We start from the raw sequence: 16,244 nt of genomic DNA, 5'->3' as shown, positions 1-16,244 counted from the left end.
TTCTCTCGAAAGTTGACAGAACGAATTTTCTTATGACTCTCGACATTACAGGAGAATTTCATAGAAATCGGTCCAGATTTAGATATAGCTGCCATATATCTTCTTAGATATAAAAATCATTTTGTGTTGGTTTGTGGATTTGTTTGTTTGTTTGTGTGTTCCTTATTGACTCACAAACGGCTGAACCGACTTTCTTGAAATTTTCACAGATGGTGCATAATGACCCCGTGGTGAAAATAGGGTGTTAGATTTTTTGATATCTAAAGGGGGGCGGACCCTCCCCCTTACCGTAATTTTCAGAAACGCCAGATTTCGGAGATGGGAGGTGCGATTTGAGCGGAATTTTGTGTGCTTTCATATAGTACCCTAAAAATAAAAATTTGATATCCAAATTTCGGATGTGGTACCTAGGGGGGCTGCCCCACTCTAAAACCTACCAAACACATGTTAAGACCAATCACGACAATATGGGACTCAAATGAAAAGTATTTAGGATAAAGAAACTTATCTGATACCCAATTGTTAATTGATATCCAAGTGCTAGGGGGAGCACCCCAACCCCCAAAACACGCCCAAATCGGACATATTTACCGACCATGGCAATATGGGACTCAAATGAAAGGAATTTGCGAGTAGAATACGAATCTGATTTCCAAATGTGGGACCACGTTTCAGGGGGTCCACCCCTTTCCCAAAACACCCCCAATCAGGACTGAATTACTGACCATGGGGATATGGGGCTTAAATAAAAGATATTTGAATGTAGAATACGAATCTGATATCGAAATATGGGACCAAGTGTTTTGGAGGGCCGCCTTTCACTAAAAATTTACGACCATAGCAATATGGGTCTCAAATGAAAGGTCTTTGGGAGTAAAGCACGAATTTGACATCAATATTCGGGAAAAGTGTCTATGGGGCTACCCACCCCCACAACACCACCCAAATAGTAAGTATTTTCTGACTATTGTAATATGAGGCTCAAATAAGAGGGTTTTTAAAGTGGAACACGAATCCAATGTATGGCTCAATTGGGGCCATATGTTTTTGGGGGACACCTCATCCTGTAAACTCGTCTTAAGCCAATGGCAATATGGGGTTTAAATAAATAGTATTTGAGAGAAGAGCACGATGCTGATATATTTTCAGGGCCAAGTATCTGGGGGACCACCTCTCTCCCGAAAACACCACTAAATCAGACAACGTGAGAATATCGGGCTGAAATGAAGTATTTCAAGAATGGAGTACACCTTACATCCAAACTTAAATTCGTAGACCAACAAAGATCATATGGGATTCAGATAAAGGCACTTATATTGTTAAACTGTTAGTCAAGTTAGCATGGTATTTCACTAAAAGATCTTTAATTGTCGAAAATAAATATTCCAAGGAAACTTTTGTTCCATATAAAGTAAAAGAAGGCGCAGCGGAGCGGGCCCGGGTCAGCTAGTATATATATATATTAATCGCCCGATTTTCACTTCTATGGTCGCTGCAAGCGCATTTATTGACCAATCTTCCCAAAACTTTGTACAACGCTTTCCTTGGCGACTTTAACAATATCTATAAAGTTTGCTCGAAATTGGTTCAGATTTATATATATTGTAGCTCACATATATATATATTCGTCCAATTTTGGGAAATTTTGCAATAAAGTGCTCATTTGTTAACCGATTCTCTCGAAATTTAGCAGAGAGGATTTCCTTATGACTTTCGACACTACTGGTGAATTTCATAGCAATCGGTCAAGATTGAGATATAGCTGTCATATATGTATTTCGCCCGATTTTCACTCGTAGAGCCACTGCAAGCGCGTTTATTGACCGGCCTTGCCAAAATTTTGTACAACGCTTTCGTCGACTACTACCACAATATCTGAGTGTGCTCGAAATCGGTTCAGATTTAGGTATGGCTCCCATACATATGTCAATTGTCAACCGTAGTTATTAAATATTTACTCCAAATCTGAAACATCCGCCGAGGTCCATCAAAATTGTTTCAGAATTGGATATAGCTAGCACATTGTGCTTATAGGGTAGGTGTAGGGTACTATACAGTCGGCACCGCCCGACTTTTGCCCTTCCTTACTGGTCTCTTCTGGATTTCTACATCGACAGGTGAAGTGTTTGTTCTTATTTGCAATTCTTCATTTGAAATACGGTTCGAAGAATTTGTCGTAGGCAGCGATTTAACGGTAGTCGCTTGTGTCAAGTTGTGCAACCATAAAATTAAATAGATTTCACACTACTGTTAGATATTCTGACTTTTGTATTATGAGAGATGTTACTGCATCTCCAAACTTTGTTGAGTTTAAGAAAGGCGCGCCTAGCCATGTTGATACGTACGCAGATGTTTTCCTCTGATCCTTCTTCGTTTGTTATTTTGCTGCCAATATAGGATAAGTTGTCAACGTCTTCAATAATATGATCGTTTATAGTGAGCGGTGTCAGATTTGGTGTTCCTATCCTCTCCATTTGGTCTTTGCTATGTTCATCCTCAGGCAGACTTTGGCAAAATTTTCATTCATCCGTTCCAGTTTCGCCTAAATGTGCTCGAAGCGATGCGCAGAGGCATATATCATCCGCGTAGTCGAGGTTTCCGAGTAAGTCGTTAATATGCCATAGGATGCCTCATCTTTAGTTGCTCTAATGCGGAGTCTAATAAAATTAAAAATAGCGTGGGTGACAGAATGCAACCCCACTTCACTCCCTTGTCGATCCCGAAAGGTCGGCTCTCTTTTCCATTGAAACGGATTGGAACTTCAACATTCCTATGCAGCTCCCTATTTAGTGTAACGATTCAAGAGCGTGCTCCACATTGAACTTCACGAAACTGTGTCAAAAGCACGCGGGAAGTCGATGAATAAAAGGTGTGTGTGTTAAGTTCTGCAGACTGTTCAATGATTATGCGCAGGGAGTTAATAAGGTCGGCACAAGAACGTCCAGGCCGCAAACCTGCCTGTTGCTTCCTTAAAATGCTGTCAAGTGCAGGCGAAATACGCTGCAGTTCTTACACTGAGTGAAGTCACCCTTCTTTGAGATTGTGACCATGAGCCCCTTTTTCCATTCCGTGGGGACAGTGTTTGTATCCCAGGCCTCTCTGGTTATTGGGGTGATCGCTTGAGTTATGTGGTATGCCCCATACCGCAACCGTTTAGCAGGTATATTGGGTTGCCCAAAAAGTAATTGCGGATTTTTCATATAGTCGGCGTTGACAAATTTTTTCACTGCTTGTGACTCTGTAATTATCAGTCAGTTATCAGCTGTTACTTTTAGCTTGCTTTAGAAAAAAAGTGTAAAAAAAGTATATTTGATTAAAGTTCATTCTAAGTTTTATTAAAAATTCATTTACTTTCTTTTAAAAAATCCGCAATTACTTTTTGGGCAACCCAATATTATCCGGCCGACTGATTTGCCGTTTTTGAGTGAGACCAGAGCGGCCTCAAAATCTTCGCAGGTGGGTGGGGGTGGGAAACCCTGCGTGAGTTTCGTCGCACAGGGAGATTAAGAAGGTCGGAGCTTACATCCTCGGTTGCTGGTCCTTCGGAGCTGAAGAAATCGCGCCATCGCTCTAATTGCTGTTTGGGAGTTGTTAATTCCGATCTGTCCTCATCTTTTATTATTGCCTTTGGCCTTATATTGTTGTCGCTCGTTTATTTTATTGACTCGTAGACACCACACATGTTTCCAATATTAGCTGTATTTGCTTATCTCTGCGAACTAGGCGCTTAACCAGCGAGGCGGAGGCGCGATATTCAGTCCAGGCCGCGATTTTCGTTACACTTGATTTTGCCCGAAGCAGACTTTTTCGTAGACGTTTCCGGTGTTTTATTTCCTCTATAGTTTCGTTGCTTATCCTTGGTTTTTGAGATCGTCGAGCAATGGCTATGGTAGAGGTGGCCGTCCCCGTACATGCTGTTGTTATGTCGGCACATGTATGGGTGTTATTTTGCAGCTTCTCTGTTAATGTTGCCTTGTATTCGCGCGCTGTTTCGGGGTCTTTTAGGTTTAAGAGGTTGAACATTGTGCTTTTTGTTGCAGTCCCTCTCTCGACGGTTGAGCGTAGACGTAGAGTGGCCACTAACAGCAAGTGGTCACTATCGATGTCGGGTCGTCGTGTAATTTTCACATCCATCACAGTGAACCCAGAAAGAGTTTGCTGATAAGTATGTGGTCCATGGTAGAGGTTATATAAGATTCGGCCCAGCCGTCGCACCTCTTCCTGGAAAATACACTCTCTGCAATGGCGATTACTCCCTCTTAATGCCAGTTTTTTTTTTATAAATATCGAAAATGTTTCCCTCTAGGCCATAATGCGCTCAAAACTTTAGTAATGAAAGCAAACATTTTTTCAATTTCAAAAATACTAAGAAAAATCATGGGATAAAAAGTATGCCCAAAAATTAAAGATCCTGTTTTTCCCAGAAAAGTTCGGGATTTAACAAAGAATCAAAAATAAATTGAAAATTGAATATCAATCCTAATCCAAAGACATTCTAAAACACTATGTAATTTAAAATGTCCTTGTTGATGAAATAAGCTTTGAGAAAGTCCAACTGCACAATAAGCACAGTCTAATGGAAGATTTGTGTTTGGCTGCGAAAGCAAATCTCCCTATTTAAAATATGTTATTTCTCATACTGTTAAAGTCATTTGGCATAAAAACTTAATCATATCACACCATCTTAGGAAATGACCCGCGTGAAATTAAACAATAAAATCAAGAACAAGACAAACAAAAAAAAGGAAATAAATTTTCTAAATATCCACCCACAGCTTATGGGGGAGGAAAATTTCCACTTGCACTGTCGTGGGATTTGGCTTATGAAACAAAACGAAAAGTCACCACCTTTAAATAACAAATGAATTGAATAACCTGGTCTTCCGTATGTCTGTCCTTTGCCAAGGCCAAGCCCAATTCAGTTTACAAGTGAGTTTTATGAAGAAGACATAAGGGAAAGAGCATTAAAAATGCTCCGGAAGTTGACAGCACTTGACTTAAGGATAAACCTCCACTCGCAGTCTAGTATAAGGACACTTTGTCTTACTCCAACCATCCAAGGGATGCTCATCCATAATGACAAACATGAAGTAGGTTTATTTTTTTCAAGAAAAACTGTGGTTTCTAAGAAGCTTTGGGAAGAACAAATTCTTTCCTTTTTTGTATTTTCTAAGCCTCTAATTTCCTGTTTTCCGGTTTATTTTTTCTTTTGCCATTTGCAGAACATGAGCAACACAAAGCCAGTGACCACCACAGCAGTGTCAAGCATAATGATCTAAAGCATGACGATGAGGAAGACCGTAAACCAGAGAATTTAACCGCTACAAGACAATTGGAGAATTACAATACCGCATCATTATATGGAGGTGGAACGTCTGCTGCTCCCGGAGGCCATCATCCCAATGCCTATCATCCTTACCAAAGCCACAATCCTTCGCATTCATCACAGAGCCTTTACTATCAACAGCAGCAGCAACAACATCATCACCAGCAACAACAGCAGCTTTTACAACAACAACAAGGTGGTCTAGTTGGCTATGGGGGCCGAGATGAATGTGGCATACCAATACCGGCCACAAAGCCCAAAATCTGGAGTGTGGCCGATACGGTAGCTAATAAAACACCACCGCCCTCCTTGGTGGGAGCCGGCGGATACATGAATAATGGCCAAGCAGCGCAGCAACAATCAATGGTCCCACAGGCCACCAATGCTGCTTCCTCTGCGGCTGCCGCTGCAGCAGCAGCCTACTATTCCAACAACTTGGCCATGAACAATCAGCTGGCCTCCAATGGTTCACCTCTCTCCATGATGAGTAATTATGTGAATGCCTCACCCTATTCGCGTTTGCCGGCCACGGCAGGCTATGGTGGAGCCGCCGGCGGCAATTACCCACAAATGAATACGTCAATCTCACCTGCCTCTAATATGATGCATATGACCGCAGCCCAGCAACAACAACTGCAACAACACCAACAACAGCAGCAGCAACAGTATAGCTCAGGTGGTACCTCTAATCTTCATCAGCAGCACCAGCAACAACAACAGGGTCGTTTGGGGTTTCCTGAAATCCAACCGGACACCCCACCTCAGACACCGCCTAACATGAAACATGCCAATGCCATGAATGGTAGTGCTAGCAGTGGCGGCCTTATGGGCAATACACCGCCCAGCTCTTTGGCCTATGTGGCAGGTGGCAACAGCAGCTTGAATACCTCATATGGCAGTGATGTCTCAACATCATCTCGAACGGGCCTAGAAATGCAATAATTACTGCGTTTGCAGCAGACCCTTGAAGGGTCGCACTCATGTTTTCATGTTTCATATCCTGACGCAGGTTTATATTCCTAAAAGGGTTCCGTGCAACTTTAGCCTATGTAAGCATAGTACGTAGGCTTTATAAACTAACTACCTATCTATCTACCCCGCATAGCTTTCCTAGATTAATGAGAAGAAAAGCGTAATTGTTTCGATTTTTTGTCAATTGTTTTCGTTTAGTTTTTTTTTTTTTTTTGAGTTTGAGTTTTTATTAGAGAAAGTAAAATCAAGCAAAGCAAGTTACCTAGGTATGGAGTGCCCTATATTGTAAAATATAAAGTAGTTATGGAGTTAAAAAATGCTGAGTTTTTGAGAAATATTTTGTGAAGCCAGAATTTTCTAGATGATCACTCATTCGAATTTGCCCATGAACATTCCATTGAGGAACAGAAGCAAACTTCGCACCTATCAACGAGTGCTGTCCGAGTAAAGTTTAAGTTTAAATAAAGGTAAGGGGCTCCATTTTATAATCGAGTCCGAAAGGCGTGCCGCAGTGCGACACCTTTTTGGGAAGAAGCTTTTCCAATGCGAAGTACCTCAAAGTAAATGACAAGGGGGAATGCAAGATAGAGTAAGAGGGTGAAAAAAAAAGAAAAAAGGTGAAAGAGAGAGGTATTTCTGATGACAATATGAACAAAGATGAGGTAACCAAACTATGTGGCCCACCAATTGAACCTCGGGTCCTGTAGAGTACCTAGAAGATAGAAAAGTGTAAGAAGCGTACAGATTGATTATACTGTAAGATATTGGTGCAAAAACAGAAGCGAAAGAATCAGGCGCAAGATAATAAAGACTGTCAAAGAAGCTCTGTTGTTGCTGTAGTCACAACTTTCATGTGGAGGTGACGATCCTCACCAGCTCCCGTAGTTGAGCAAGCTCGTTTCGGTCCAAAGACCGATCGCCACGGGAACAGGGTGGCCATTGGTTTTTAATGGATCCAATATCTCACCTCGTCATATCGAGTATCATAGGCACTCAGTATTTGTGCAAGAGCCGGTGTCGCCCGACCTCTCGCTGATTGTCCGCGACTGCCTTTGCAGCTGCTCCGAATGAATCATTCCACCATCCGCAACCTGTGGACTTGCCCGGTAGCTCGCAGCTAAGCTTCTCGTGACCGCAATGAACACCACAGTGATCGGACTTCAATGCTCCAGCTTGTATTTGGTGCTCACAGCTTTGAGGAGAAACTGGGACCGCGATTACAGGGCACTGAGACAATAGAAGCTTAGCCGTCTCTAACTCCACTTCATGCCCACAAACCTTGCAAAAATAGCTTCACCAGTTGAGTGACGTCAAAAACCTGAAATTGAAATGGCCAGTCAGGATAAGTAAGTCGAGGGCGTGCTTCATAATTCAAGTGCCAGTTTTCTCTTTGTGAAACTTGGCCATCAGACCTTGACTGCCTTGCAACCATTAGCACTAGGCCACGTCGTATTTCCATAGTAATCTAAGAAAGCAGCATTCTGACTCTCCTCACATAAAAAACCTGACAAAGCTATAATCAATCAAAACCCCTATCAGTAGCCCGAGGACATGCTTCTTCAGCCTTAAGATAAAAGCTGTTCTTCTCCGTAGCAGCCATGCCAAGAAGCTTGCACAGGGGTTGGTTCACTGATTTCGCAGCACGGCCAATACTCATCGCGACCGATTTCAGATTAGCTCGTCAGTGAATGATTTTTCACCTCATCTTGAGGGTCCAGAATCAAGATACGCCTGATAACCAATGCCATGATGCTTCTTGCTTATTTAAACCAGACTTCAAAAACCTAACCTTGCAATGCTCTCAAAGTATCTGTTGCTCGAGGTCATGCTTCTTTAGCCCATACGTAAGTGTCGTCTTTCTGTGTAAGAAACTCGGTTGCAACAGACACCATCTGGGATTTCAAACCAGTCGTTTGGTGTCATAGGCGGACATGCTAACCTCGGAGCCACGGAGGCCTCCATAATTCATTGCGGCCAAACTAAAGGTTTTTTTTCTTGTTCATTTTGAATTGTTGGTTTTACTTTAGGTTAGGTTGAAAAAAGGGGCCCCAATTAATAAAAAGCAACCTCGAGAAAGAAAATTTATGTCAGGAATTTCGCGCTGCTTACAAAATCCCCAAGTGTTTTCCATACCACACCCCTAGTTGGTTTATGTCTGGCAATGTGTCCCCACCAAAGTGCCGGTGTCTGTTAAAAGCGAAAGCTGGGCAATGACATAGGAAATGCTCCAATGTCTCATCATCTTCCCCACATGCCCTACACATGCGGTCACTTGCCGCACCGACTTTGCATAAGTGAGCTCGCAGTCGTATGTGTCCTGTTATGATACCGATACTTTACTGACCTCCTGCTTGCTTCATTTCAGTAATAGCCTCGTCTTCTTACAATCCAGATCTCCCCAAAGGATTTTCGTCGTCCTGCCGACCGGTTCGCTTCCATAGTATTACATGCGCGTTCGTAGCCCTCGTTCTTAAATCGGACTACGTCAGCCCATATATAAATGTCATTTTCTCTGTTTATCTGTGAGAAACTCATTCAAAGGGCTTTGGCCAACCTGTAAACTTTTCGAATAGTCATCGGTGAAAGTGTTTATTGCACCAATGGCCTCAAAAAGTGGTGGATATAGCGAAGCGACCCTTATCGGCCAGCTCACCAGCTGCGCTACTGCCCGCTACCCCAAAGCGTGAGTTCTAGCTTTCAAGAACTCACTTAAAACTGCAGCCCGTTATGCCAATATCCAGAGAAGATGGGGACCGACGGCCTAACTCTATTCCTCGCTCTGGGAAAATGACGTCTAAGTTGCCAGTGAAAAAGAAAACTGCTTGCACTATACTGATCAGCCGTTCAATTTGTGCAGCTCCTTGAAAAATGGTAAAGTGTTCGAAGTTCGTGGTGCTTTAGGTTTCTGCCTTCCTCAATCCAAAGCCTGTGCATCATATCGAATATCGCATTTAGCGCTACTCTCTGGGCCACTTCATCGCGCCGCCAATATTAATACCGCCGCAAAGTCCTGCACCTTATCGACCATTTTGCGGAGACTGAAATTTGGGACAGTGATTTGTTTTAGGCCCTTCGACACCTTTTTTTATACCCTCCACCATAGAATGGGGGTATACTTATTTAGCTTTTCTGTTTGTAACTCCTCGAAATATTCGTCTAAGACCCCATAAAGTATATATATTCTTAATCGTCATGACATTTTAAGTCGATATAGCCATGTCCGTCCGTCCGTCTGTGTGTCGAAAGTACGCTAACATTCGAAGGAGTAAAGCTAGCCGCTTGAAATTTTGCATAAATATTTGTTATTAGTGTAGGTCGGTTGGGATTGTAAATGGGCTATATCGGTCCACGTTTTGATATAGCTGCCATATAAACCAATCTGGGATCTTGACTTCTTCAGCCGCTAGAGGGCACAATTCTAATTCGATTTGGCTGAAATTTTGCATGAGGTGTTTTGTTATGACTTCCAACAAGTGTGCTGAGTATGGTCCATAACCTGATACAGCTGCCATATGAACCGATCTGGGGTCTTGACTTCTTGAGCCTCTAGGCGACGCAATTATTATCCGATTTGGCTGAAATTTTGCATGAGGTGTTTTGTTAAGACTTTCAACAACTATGCTAAGAATAGTTCAAATAGGTACATAACCTGATATAGCTGCCATATAAATCGATCTGGGGTCTTGGCTTCTTGAGCGTCTACAGGAAGCAATTCCTATCCGATTTGGCTGAAATATTGCATGACATGTTTTGTTATGACTTCCAACAACTGTATTAAGAATGGTTCAAATTGGTCCATAATCTGATATAGTTGCCATATAAACCGATCTGGGGTCTTGACTTCTTGAGCCTCTAGAGGACGCAATTATTATCCGATTTGGCTAACATTTTGCATGAGGTGTTTTGTTATGACTTTCAACAACTGTGCTATGATTAGTTCAAATCGGTTCATATCCTGATATAGCTGCCATATAAACCGATATGGGATCTTGACTTCTTGAGCCTCTAAAGGGCGCAAGTATTATCCGATAGGGCTGAAATTTTGTACAACGGCTTCTCTCATGACCTCCAACATTCGTGTCGAAAATGGCATGAATCGGTTTATAGCCTAATGCAGCTCCCCTATAAACCGATCTCCCTATTTTATTTCTTCAGCCCCTAAAAAGCGCAATTCTTACGAGATTTGGCTGAAAATTTACACAATGACTTCTACTATGGTCTCTAATATTCAGTTCAATTATGGTACAAAATGAACCTTTTATCTTTTGTTTGTGTTAAAAGAGATACCGTGACAAGAGCTCGACAAATGCGATCCACGGCGGAGGGTATATAAGATTCGGCCCAGCCGAACTTAGCACGCTTTTACTTGTTTTATTTTGGCCCAGAGCGGTTCAGATTTAGATATAGCTACCATATAGACCAATCACTCGTTTTAAGGTCTTGGACCCATAAAGGCGAATTTATTATCCTATTTCGCTGAAATTTGGTACAGTGAGTTGTGTTAGACCTATCAATACGGCTCAAATCGGTTCGAATTTAGATATGGCTGTCATATAGACCGATATCTCGATTTATAGTCTTGGGCTCATAAAAGGAGCATTTATTGGCCGATTTCGCAGTAATTTAAGACAGTGTGTTATGTAAGGCTTTTCGACATCCTTGTTTAATTTAGCCTATACCCGTCCAGATTTGGATATTGCTGCCACATATACTGACTTAAGATTTTGTACCCATGAAAGGTGAGTTAATTAACCGATTTTGTTGAAATAAGGCACACTGAGTTTTGTATTGGTACGACGAATTTGATACAATAATTTGTGTTAGAACCTTACATATTCTTTCTGAATGTGGAGGAGGTCAGACTATATGTACACAAAGCTGTTATGTATCCAAAGTTAGGCCCGGCCGAACTGAATGCCTTTTTACTTGTTTTACCCAGGTTGCGGTACCCATAGTGGTGGATGTATCCGTAGTTAATTACGGCCAAACTAAAGGCTTAAGGCAAGCTTATCTAACTACAAGTTCCCATATATCTCAGCTTAAATTCAATTTACTGCTTTATAGAGGCGTTCCATAGAACTTTGAAGAAAACTGCAATAGCACTTGCAAGTGCAATCACCTACCAATTTCTACCATAAGCACTTAAAAAGGGATTACCATGTAATTATTATTTAAAAACAAAAAGAAACTCTTTAAACTGTAAATAGTTAATTTTCTTACAATATATGTAGTTTTAAATAAAAAAAAAAAAACAAAATTAACAAAATTTGTGAGAAACCCATTTGTTAAGAAAAGCAAAAACAAAAAACCAATTAAATATAGATATAAGCACTTTTTAATGACTTGTTCCCCTATATAGAAACACAAAAAAAAAAACACCTCAACCCTGCTCTTCATCAGCTTTTGGGCTTTTTCATAGTCAGTCGTCATAAAATCCAAAAACCATACTGAGAAAACACTTAAAAAAACATATGCTCAGTCAGGGCTTCATGCGAAAAGCTTGAAATAGCAGAACAACACTTAACATTCATTTTTTTTATTTCGTAAATTATTTGCCAGCAAATTTATATATAATTAATTGCATTACTGCTTACTTACATTCAGGGGGAAAACTGCAGGTGATCGTTAGCACTCGGAATTTGTTTGCAAAAAAAAAAAAAAAAAACAAATAAACAATCAACAACCGACAGACGAACAAAGTTGACAACAACGCGCAAGACTCTGAAATGTTTAATGTCTCTAAAATTATTTAGCACTTTAAAGAAAGGCGCATGGCCAATGTATGAATTGCCAGCTAGCTGGACAGACACATATGTCGTATAATTGTGTTAAATAAACCTAAAACGACTTAAGACATTATAACCGAGTGTGTATTTTGTTTTTGCGAGCTTAATCACCAAGAAAAACCAAAAAAAAAATTTATAAATGTTTTTAATACAAAAAGGAAAAATTTATACTACAGCCATGCAAAATCCATAACAATGAATGAATAAAGTGCGAATGTGTATGTCTGTCTTTCGGTGTGTCTGACTGTTTGTTTGTCTGTCTGTCCTCAAGCAAATAACGCTTGACTAATATATCTTTTGGGATAATTTATTATATCGCCATAAAAAATCTACTTAAAAAAGACACTCAATTTTTTTTGTTCTTGGCTATAATTATAATAAAAAAAAACTTTGCTTACTTTTTTTGGTTTCCTAAGCAGCGGACAGTTAAATGTTGACGACTACAACTTAATAAGTGGCGAAGAATGCGAAAGGCTACATAGACGCAGGAGAGCACAAACGGCCAGTTAGATAATAAAACGAAAATAGAGAAAGACGGACAGTCAAGCAGACAAATTGAAGACAACGTTTAGATAGATAAACAAACGGAAGGACAGACAGATAGTTACTGAAGTGGATATGGATAATAAACGGAAAAACAGACTTACACCTAACCATTAAACCCCGTTTACACTGCTAATTAAAACCGAATTTAAGGCTATTGATTTTATAAAGGGAAAACAGTTAATTGAGCCTTTAAAGCAAATGCAATGCAAATTTTGCCCATGAATATTCCACAAAGGAACAGGGGCAAACTTCTCACATATCAATGAGTTCAGTCCGATTCAAGTTTAAGCTCAATGATTCAACGTGAGGTGCTATGCCATGTAAAACTTCTCTCCAACTTCTATCCAAAGTTCGGCACGACCGAACTTAACACTTTTTTACTTGTTGACTGCTCAAACGTGTGTCGGTCCATCTTTTTACGTATCCAAAGTCTATCTATATCGTTATTTATATCTTTAATCCGTCCATAATTTTTTGTTATAGGCTACCGTAGCGCATTGGTTAGCATATCCGCCTATGACGCTGAAAGACTGGGCTCGAACCCTGGCGAGACAATCAGAAAAGATTTTCAGATTTTGTGAGGTACTTCGCCATGTCAAAACTTCTCTTTGCGGAAGTGTCGCATGTTAGGCGCGCCGTTCGGACTCGGCTATAAAAAGGAGGCCCCCTATCATTGAGCCTTTAAAGCAGGTTATAATAATCAGTGTAAAGTGGTTTTAGTCTACACTTCTTTTGGTTCGACAAACGAAGGGAAGGACTAGACAGACAAATCAAAAAAAAAAAAAAAAAAACTTAGCAAAGGAAAATTTTGCACATGAACATTCCACTAAGGAACAGGGCCAAATTTCTTATATATCAATGAGTGCAGTCCGATTCAAGTTTAAGCTCAATGATAAGAAGCCTCCGAGCCGAGTCCGAACGGAGTGCCGAACATGCGACACTTCTGTAGAGAGAAGTTTTGACATGGCGAAGTACGTCACAAAATCTGAAAATCTTTTCTGATTGTCTCACCAGAATTCAGCGTCATAGGCGGACAAGCAAACCTCCGTGCTGTGGTGGCCTTCAAAAAATCTGAATAAAGACCGATCCGAAACATATTTGAGTCGGATATCGGGAGGCTTTAATCTACTCACTATTTAAAATTTCAGCGAAATCGGATAAAAATTGTGGATTTTATGGGCTTAAGACCCTTTATCGGCAGATCGGTCTATATGACAGCTATATCTAAATATAGTCCGATCTGAACCATATTTGGGGCGGATATCAGTAGGCTTTAATGATTTCACTTCCTCAAATTTCAGCGAAATCGGATAATAATTACGGCTTTTATGTGCTTAAGACCCCAAATCGGCAGATCGGTCAGATATCTAAATATAGTCCCATGTGAACCATATTTAAGTCGCATATCGGAAAATTTAAATTAACTCTTTTTTTTTTTTAATAACCAACCGATCTGCCCTTGTTACGGCGGCGATCTGCCCTTTGGACGAGCTTGCTCACCTATAGGAGCTTGACGAGGATCGTCACCTCCACATGAGTTGTGGCTACAACAACAAGAATGGAAGATAAACGGATAAAAAAACAAGTAAAAGCGATCTAAGTTTTTTTTTAATCAACAAACACGCAGGGGATGTCCCCTATATATGCAGTGCATTGCGTTGGAGAGGATAGTTAACGATAGGAGAGGGGGAAAGAATCCTTTCAATCCGAAATCCTTGCCGCAGAGAGACAATTCTTAGTGGCGAAGTTTTGTATGGCCGTTGAAACTTCTCACAAATCAATGAATGTTGTCCGATTCAAGTTTATGCTGAATTATGTGCGGCTTCATTTTTATGGCCGAATCTGAACGGCGTGCCGCAGTGCGAAACCTCTTTGGGGAGTAGTTTTTACATGGCAAAGTAGCTCGCAAATGTCGCCACCGCTGAATTTTTTTGTTTATGATGTTCTCGCAAGGATTCACTCCCAGGCTTTTAACGTCATAGGCGGACATGCTAACTTCAGTGCTACGATGGCCTCCATAACTTTCCGTTATTAACCCGAATCGCCTTGAAACTTTTTGCTAAATTTATATTTCAACGATTTTTCTTGTCTCATTTCTTAGCATAAACTATTTCAAAAATAAAAATTACCTTTTGATTGAAAGACGCACTTTTCACCTGTCAAAAACTTTCAAAAGTAAATCATAATGTCACGCCATTTCAATTTTATAGTTAAAATATTGTAATCTCATAAAAATTTTTGCGTTGCCATATGGCAACATCAGGGCGATCGGGGTTGAGAACGGCAGATAGACAGATATACAGATAATTGGGTGCTCACGAACTTTCCCTATAGCTGCTATTTCACGAACTGGCATGTCATATGAGCTGTCACTTTCTGTATTCATAAGACTTGTCATATGTACGTCAAATACGAAAAGAGCGCGCTCGAATGGGCATGTATTCTCATATGTATTGCACATTTTTATAGACATATGTACATACATATAAACATGGATGTTTGCTGAATTAAAAGTTCGATTTAATCTAAATAGTTGCGTATTTATTCCAAAATCCATTTGTGTATAACATTCAGAGTTGCTATTTTTCAAATTACATACGACGCGTCTGATCATGTAATAGCATCTTTACAGAACAAAGGCGACACTTTACTCCTACCCATCAGTGCTGTACACTTCAAGTTATGACTATAATTATAGGAAAGTCTTCTTTTTAAAAGGTAATCAATATGGCGTACGACAGAGTGACAGTAGACAAGTTTTACATGACTGAATATCGCACAAATGTCGCCAGCATCAGTGATGGGGTAACCAGCGTTGAATTTTTTTTCTAATAGTCACTCAAGGATTCGAATCTAGGCGTTCATGAGGGTCCATATTAAGAAAACATTTTCTCGTGCCCTTCTTCCACTACTGAATACAGGAGCAAAAGTTGTGCCTTTGTCTCTTTTCCATCAGGGTGAAGTATTGGCACACAAGATTCTCGACCGGTCTCCTCAAAACCATTCTCATAAACCTTGCAGATTTCTGTATTTTTCCGCGTCCAGTGCAATGTTTGGTTAAGTAACAGTGGCAGTTTGTCATAGACTCACTGCAACAGTAAATAGAGTGTTGTAATATGACAATAGTGACAGGGGGAATCGAGCCCATGTCCCCAATCTGGTAAGCAATGCTCGTTATCAACTCTGCCACCAGAGCGTTTTCAGTGTTCGATGTTGGCAATCTAACATTGCAATGACCTGTCACCTCTCCTTTCATCCTAAATTCAAGCCTCCTCAGGCCCAGTATAAGGAAAGTTTGTCTCCTCGGAAAGCTGGCCAGATGAACTTGGACACCTTTTATCTCTTGCTAAAGTGATCGTAGAAAGCATTAATTCTGCCTAAAAAAGAAGCACGGAAGACCTCCTAGCTCATCGACAACCTAATTTCCCATCACACGCCATATTCTCAGATCCAATATAGGAAACATCGCTTCAAACGATTAATCAATACTTCTTGCAGCTATAATAGGTCAATAAAACTCAAGTAAATTTTTAGACAGACAAACGAATAAGATCCGATTCTTCAGCGTCCTACACGTGCTAAGAAAGCCAAATCGATAGATTAACTCATATGAG

General features: G+C 40.6%; 1 protein-coding gene across 1 annotated transcript in view; it reads left to right on the top strand.

The window, feature by feature from the left end:
- LOC106092022 (homeobox protein araucan) overlaps positions 1-6,922 on the top strand; it is a 75,949-nt gene extending 69,027 nt beyond the window's left edge. The window contains exon 5 of the mRNA XM_013258761.2: positions 5,223-6,922. Within this exon, the coding sequence (XP_013114215.2) occupies positions 5,223-6,268 (1,046 nt within the window). The 3' untranslated portion in view covers positions 6,269-6,922. The remainder of the gene's footprint in view (positions 1-5,222) is intronic.
- The last annotated feature ends 9,322 nt before the right edge of the window (positions 6,923-16,244 follow it).

The sequence above is a fragment of the Stomoxys calcitrans genome, chromosome 1, assembly GCF_963082655.1.
Source record: "Stomoxys calcitrans chromosome 1, idStoCalc2.1, whole genome shotgun sequence".
NCBI lineage: Eukaryota > Metazoa > Arthropoda > Insecta > Diptera > Muscidae > Stomoxys > Stomoxys calcitrans.
The sequence above is the reverse complement of the archived record's forward strand: the minus strand, read 5'-3'. Positions and strand labels throughout refer to the sequence as shown.